The sequence below is a fragment of the Gavialis gangeticus genome, unplaced genomic scaffold (genome assembly GCF_001723915.1).
Source record: "Gavialis gangeticus isolate Ggan-Ray unplaced genomic scaffold, GavGan_comp1, whole genome shotgun sequence".
Classification (NCBI taxonomy): domain Eukaryota; kingdom Metazoa; phylum Chordata; order Crocodylia; family Gavialidae; genus Gavialis; species Gavialis gangeticus.
The window spans coordinates 144,995,033-145,002,015 of NW_017729024.1; the positions used below are offsets into that span (position 1 = coordinate 144,995,033).

At 41.8% G+C, this 6,983-nt stretch overlaps 1 protein-coding gene across 1 annotated transcript in view; it reads right to left on the reverse strand.

The window, feature by feature from the left end:
- Positions 1–230: 230 nt before the first annotated feature.
- Positions 231–6,983, reverse strand: part of IL31RA (interleukin 31 receptor A) — a 95,032-nt gene continuing 88,279 nt past the window's right edge. Inside the window, exons 14-15 of the mRNA XM_019517843.1 lie at positions 3,617–3,692; positions 231–1,202 (exon numbers count right to left, since the gene is read on the reverse strand). Of these exons, the coding sequence (XP_019373388.1) occupies positions 603–1,202; positions 3,617–3,692 (676 nt within the window). The 3' untranslated portion in view covers positions 231–602. The remainder of the gene's footprint in view (positions 1,203–3,616; positions 3,693–6,983) is intronic.

Genomic DNA, 6,983 nt, shown 5'->3' on the forward strand with positions numbered 1-6,983 from the left:
AAAAAAAAAAAAAAAAAAAACACAGATGATTCAGGTATCAGGACATGACACAGGGAGATCAAAGCTACTCCACCAAACAGCAGGCACACTACAGGTAAATCTTAAAATAATTGAGGGAAGGCAGAAAGGGAAAGTAGTCCCATTCCTTCTAGCTTTAAGAGGAAAAGAAGTGTTTTCAATCTTTCAGCAAGCATACATTGCCCAATGGTCAGCCATGGAAAGGAACAATCTGGAGTGAAATCAGTGTTTTATTTACACAGCTGGTTGGCTTGATCAGATCATTTTGATCAGCCAAAAGGAGAAGACTAAGAAAAATTAAGTGGAAAAAAATGAGACTGCACCGTCTCACAACTGGTTTGAATTTCTTATGACCATGCCTTAAAGAAAACAGTCTTTTCAAGCCTGACTAGAAAATCAGGTGTACAAATTGTTTCATAGTCATTCAAACAAACTGGGAGTCTTTGGTTAGATTAAGTGATACCAACTGAGTTTCAGTGCATGTATATGTAGAAGGCAATAATCCCAAGAGAAAGCAGATCAGCTGGGCAGCACAGCATCTCATGATGACTTTCAAAAGTAACATTTCTAGGTCCAAGAATGTACTAATGAGCTATGGTCAGCCCAAACATATCCAGTGTCACATATGACTGTCCTGCAGTGTTTTTCTGAAAAGGGGCTGTTGATTGAGTTCTGGATTCATTTTTGTTACAGTCTGGCAAGTTTTCATGAACAACAAATTCCCTTGTATTAACAGAATTTTTCAGGTATGGGTTGAATGTAGCAGCTTCTTTGAAATCTGTGTGTTCGACATCTTCATTTTCATTGTCTTTGGAACTTGACTTTTGGACAGGAGAGAACTGGGGCTTGGAAAAATCCTCTTCCAGTTTTTCTACAGGGTAAATTTTTCTGTTAGGTTTCACAGCTGAAAGCACTTGACTCCTGAAGTCTTGTTCAGTAACTATGTATGGCAGTGACAGTGAGACTGATTTTACAACTTCATGTTCTTTATTACATAATTCCTTTTTGTGATCATTAGGAACATCCTTTGCACCAGTATCTGTATGGTCAGACTCATAATTTTCATGTTTAATTAGTAATAATTCAGTTTGATTTTCATGAGGCATGCCTGGCTCCAAAACACTGATGTCTTCAGAGCCTACCGTTCCATCCTCAGACTGTCCTTGCTTCAGTAATGAATTACACTGTCAGTTTAAAAAGAAAGACTTGAAACTTATACCAGTACAAAGAAAGATAAAAGACAAGAAGCTATTTGAAAATCAGCACCTGAACAGCTCTAAGTCTTCACATTTAAGAACTCAGCTAATGAAACTAAGATGTTCATTACTGTTGATACACACTTGCACTCTAAAAATGGAACTGTGAGGCTACATCTTTGTCTCTTATTGACTCCATATCAAGATTTTCAATTAACTATTTTCTCTAAGTTTGGTATTTTTCAATTGGAAAACAAACAAATTGATACCAATTTGCCATACGCAGACAGCTTCCCTGGAGGTATGCATGAAAGGGAGTTTGTTTAACTAATGAAGCCTGAATTTAGGCTGGGCTTAGCCAGTATAGTTGCTCTAAATCCCATCTAAATGCAACATTTTTCTCAGTGCAGTTGCACAGTAACTGCTGAAGTGTCTCTCTACTGGAAATTTTGTGACTGAACTGAAGCAAACACAATGAGCTTGTAACAATCAAATGAAAGGGTGAAAATCTGATGAACCATAGAATGGTGAAAATTCACAAAACCATAGAAAATTAGGATTTGAAGGGACCACAAGAGGTCATCTAGTCCAACCTCCTGCTGCAAGCAGGACCATCCCCAGCTATATCATCCCAGCCAAGGCTTTGTGCAGCTGGATCTTAAAAACCTCTAAGGATGGAAATTCCACAACCTCTCTGGGTAACCTGTTCCAGGGCTTGACCTTCCTAGTGAGAAAGTTTTTCCTAATATGTAACCTAAACTTCTGTTGCTGCAACTGGAGACCACTGCTCCTTGTTTTGTCATCTGCCACCGTAGAGGACAGCCCAGCTCCATCCTCTTCAGAACCACCCTTCAGGCAGTTGAAGGTAGCTATTAAATTTCCTCTCGTTCTTTTCTTCTCCAGACTAAAGAAGCCCACTTCCCTCAGCCTCTGCTCATAAGTCACGTATCCCAGCCCCCTAACCATTTTCAGTGCCCTCTGCTGGGTTCTCTCCAATTTCTCTATATCCCTTCTGTACTGGGGGACCCAAAACTGGACACAATACTCCAGATGTAGCCTCACCAGTGCTGGAGAGGGAAATAATCACTTCCCTAAGTCTGCTGGTAGCACTCTTACTAATGCAGCCTTGGAAGCTATTAGCTTTCTTGGCAATTAGGGCACGTTGTTGGCTCCTATTCATCTTATTGTCCACTGTAACCCCTGGGTCCTTTTCTGACTGGCTGCTTAGCCAGTCAGTCCCCAGTCTATCCTTAATTATTAGCCATGCCTATAAGTACTTTAGATATTTTTTGACTGGGAAAAATGGTCAAGTTTAATTTGAGTTTAGCTAATACACTTTTCATGGTATATAAACAAGGTAAAATCTCATGGTTAGAATTCAACCACTTCAAATTGAACTAATGATGTTACTGTGCAGATACACAGGGGAAAATATTGCATTTAGGTTGGATTTAGCAAGATTGTGCTGGCTAAGCTCAATCTAAACTCAATCTTCATTAGCAAAGGCAAGCCCTGTTGTATTTATAAATCCCAGGAAGTTATTTGCTTATAGCATTTCATTTCCTCAAATCCTTACAGTAAATGTTTATATGGATTTGAAATGAATACATCAGAATTGCAATCCATGGACTCACAAACCCTGTATGCTAGCTCTACATAGGAAGGCAAAGAAGAATGACTGGAAAAATTTAAAGGAAAACTAAAGCCATATCTAGACCACAGGCTGACCGTGCCAGGCAGGGTGCCCTCAACATACTGCGCTGTTCTACATAGGCTACCTCCTAAACTGGAAGTAGCGTAATGCCCTCAAATGGCCTGCAGTCCAGGCAGTGCCAAAGGGTAACATACACACATGCTTGTGAAAGAGTACAAGGATAGCATACAGCTTCCTGTACACTCAGCATGTGTTATGGCAGTCAGGCCAAGATGTTTTTCATAATGGTCTGTCATCTGACAGTTTTACCAGTATGGCTGTTTCCTTCTATATTATATGATTTTGCCTTGTAAAAAAGTGTTTAATAAATAATATAAACACCCGACTCTGATTCATATTTTAGGACATGATCTCTAAGAGACATGGCACTCTATTGACCATATGCATTACGCTAGAGTTCTCTAGTTTATTTAGCAAGACAGACAGACAGACATCTTGTACTTCAATATTGTAATTATTCAAGATGTACTTCAACAGTGTAATTATCCTGCTATTTTAAAGTACCAAATTTAGAGTCCAATGAAGGTGTCTGTGAGATAAAAGGTGAACTGTCATCCAGTCAATTCAACCTTGGTGAAACATAATTTTAATTACCAGTGTAACCCAAGAGATCTGTTGCACTTCAATTGTTTATCAAAAAATTAATCATATCATACATTTGTATTATTAAATAGACATAAGATATTACCATAAATACATCCTCTGACCCTACCACAATGCTCTTTGCAGGATTTGGTACATCAGGCCAACAAACCCTTTTCAACCTGCAAGTAAGAAACAGAAAGTGGTCATTTGAGGTACAAATTAGATTACTAAAATTGTGAACACCAAAGAAATACCGGGAAATAAATCAATGAAGTATAGAATAGCAAATATTTATCAATGGAATATAAATGTAATCATTTTAATAAGTGAAATTGCATTTCTTCAAGCCAATTTCTATTTACTGTTTATATCAGATGTCAAATATAAAACTAGGGCTAGGGAAAAAATAGTCAAAAAACAAGGAAATGTCTTCTCCAAAACCAGTGGTTATAATTAAACAGTGAAATGAGAGCTGCAACTGTAACTGCTTAAGCTAAAAAACTACAAACCTTTAGAATTACTATTTGCCTATATTAGGCTTATAATCAAGGCTGTTTGAGTGCTGTATTAGGCCAGGGGTCAGCCATCTGCAACCATCTGCTGGGCTGGATTCAGCCAGCAAAGGTATTGTATACAGCCTGTGAAGTCAGGACAGCAGTACTGTTCAGCAGCGGGGCTATTTGATCACATTTGGCAGCAGGGGAATCTATGGCATGGGGAACCATGTGGTGGCACATGGCAAAAGAAAATGGTGTCATTCAGCAACAGAGCAAATTAGCAGTGACTGGGCAGCATCTACATGAGACATTTACTCTGCAGTAGACTAATTAGCCATACAAAAATATCTTGTCATTTACACTCTGGAGCAATAAAGCAATAAACTCCAGAGTTTATTGCACATGTAGACATATTCATTGTGTCATAGCTGGTGGCCCAACTTAGACTGAGCTCAACTTATTTAGCCCACCACAGGTCATAGGTTGCCAACTCCTGCATTAGGCTATTTTTTCAGTTCAGTTATCTCTAGTTATCCACTCCGATTCTAGTTAGAGTGGGCAATGGCTGTATCCACACGTGCAGGTACATACAGTTTGTGGCACCACAAACTACATGCCTTGCATGTTAAACCATACACCGCACTATTAACATGCAGTGTGGCAGCAAAAAAATGGGATTTCCCAATAGCAAAAAAACCCCCAAAAAACAAACCTCTGATAAAAAACAGGCCAAAGCATGTGAAAGTAGCATGTGCCCAGACAAATGTGGAGACTGGGGAACAGGAAGTCCCAGGCACCCTGTGCCCCAGCAAACCACAGAGTAGCACATAGAGCCCCTGAACTAAGGCACACTGTACCCCAGCCTGCCACTCTGTGGGCAGCTGGGTATACCCTACAGCTGGCTGGGACACAGTGTGCCTTGAGATGGGAGAGCAGGCAGCCCTGGGCTGGATGCTCCTGTCTCCACATGCCACAACACAAGCTCTCTGCCCAGGACAACCAGCTGTGCTGCCCAGGGCATGTGCACCTCAGCATGGGAGCTCCATAGTCCAGGGCTGCCTGCTCTCCTGTTGCCATGTGCCACTCCCTGGCTGGCTGGGGCGCACAGTGCCTCAGACCAAGCTACCTGCCAGCTAGCCTTGTGCTGAGGCACCCTGTGCCCCAACCAGCCCTACCTACAGCATATGAAACCCACCTAGGAGCCAGGAGGAGCTGGGCATGGGCAGCTTGCCTAAAGAGGGACAATTTCTATCTCAACAAAGCACATGTACAGGGGCATGCACTGCAGCACAAACAGCACAAATTTGTGCTGCTGCAAGTACACACCCCTGCTCTTCTGGATGTGGCCGATGTGTGCTAATAAACTCCAGAGTTTACTGCACCAGAGTTTATTGCTCCCAGGTGCACCTGAGGGCAAAAAACTCCAGAGTGTATTACTTCAGAGTTTATTCGTGTGCAGCATATTCAGTCCAGTTAGAACAGCCCTGGTTTGCAGCAGCGCAGGGCTGCTCTGACCAGGCTCAATGTGCTGCAGAGGGGCTGGCTGGGGCATGAGGGTGCTTCAGGGCTAGTGGGCAGCCTCCACACTGAAGAGCCCTCGAGCTCCAGCCAGCTGACAGTGTCTACCCATGCACTGCTGCACACGAAAAAACTCCAGAGCAGGCTAGTACTTATATTTACAAGTGTAAATTTTAAATTTAAATTTACAAGTGGAAATGAAGGCATTTTTAAAACATGTTTTAAATCCTAAAAGGGATTAATAATCAGCATGTTTGTAAGCAACTGAAAAGAGGCTCTTAAAATGGGGACTATCAGGCATCCTTAATAATAGGTGGCACTGTAATCCGTGCCTATAACACACCTGGTAATACATAACTTACATCACTTCCATTGCACTCTCATTTTTTTAATCTGTCATGTTCTTAAGAAGCTAAGGCTTGATCCTGGAAATACTTAAAATATGTGTTTTAATTTTACTTCTAGGAATTTAATGAGGCTATTAACATGACAAGTTATCTGCATCTGTGGACACTGGCAGATTCCAGGTTAGAACTTGTACTCTTTGCTATAGTTTATCTTGAATAGTAACAAAAACAGTTAATAAATAACGCAAACTATCTTTGTGAATGCTTTAAAGTGGCTTTTTCCACACTTTTATATGTAATTGCAGGAATTGCCTCTACATTTGGAATTGACTTTAAATTTACTTGAAATTTACTAGCCTGCTCAGGAATTTATAGTTTCATGCACTCTAATAGGGCACACATGTAGACAGAGATGTTTACTGTGGAGCTAATTAGGCAGATAATGTCTTGTGTAGACATACCCAGTGATCACGCTATAAAATACTCCCTGAACTATGCAGAGCTGTTATATTAGCAGCTGATGACATAGCAACTCAAGCAGAAGCCAACACTCCATGGGAGCTTGTATACATGATATTCATCAACACATACACATGATGAAAGTGTTACTTGTGCAGCTTAATGGTGTCACACAATACACTTGTGCCAGTTTTGGGGGTTTTAGATGAGTTTGCATCATTGCAAACCAAATTACATCTGGATGTAGTTTAGTTTGCAACACTGCAAATTGCAGTGATGCAGCTTGCCCCCCAGCTGCAGGAGAGGCAGGCAGACTCTGCAGAAAAAAAAAGGATTGGGCCCTGTCACGGAGTGCGGCCTGCAAGCGGCCGTGATCCCGCTAGCGCCCCCTTTCCGTGGCAATTAGGAGATCTAGCACCCTCGGATTCTCGCCCGCCACGTCCTTGTTCTTATTTAAGGTAATATGGGAGGCTGCCTATGATCTCCTGCTATTTAAGGGTGACTTGGTGCACCCCAGCCTTATGGGCTATGCGTGCCTCCAACCTCCCCTTTAGCACACCCCAAGCCTTGCAGCTGTTCCTGACGTTCGTGTCTCCCAGCTTCCGCTAGCCCTTCCCGGGCTTCACTCTTACCGGCTGGCCCCCCCCCC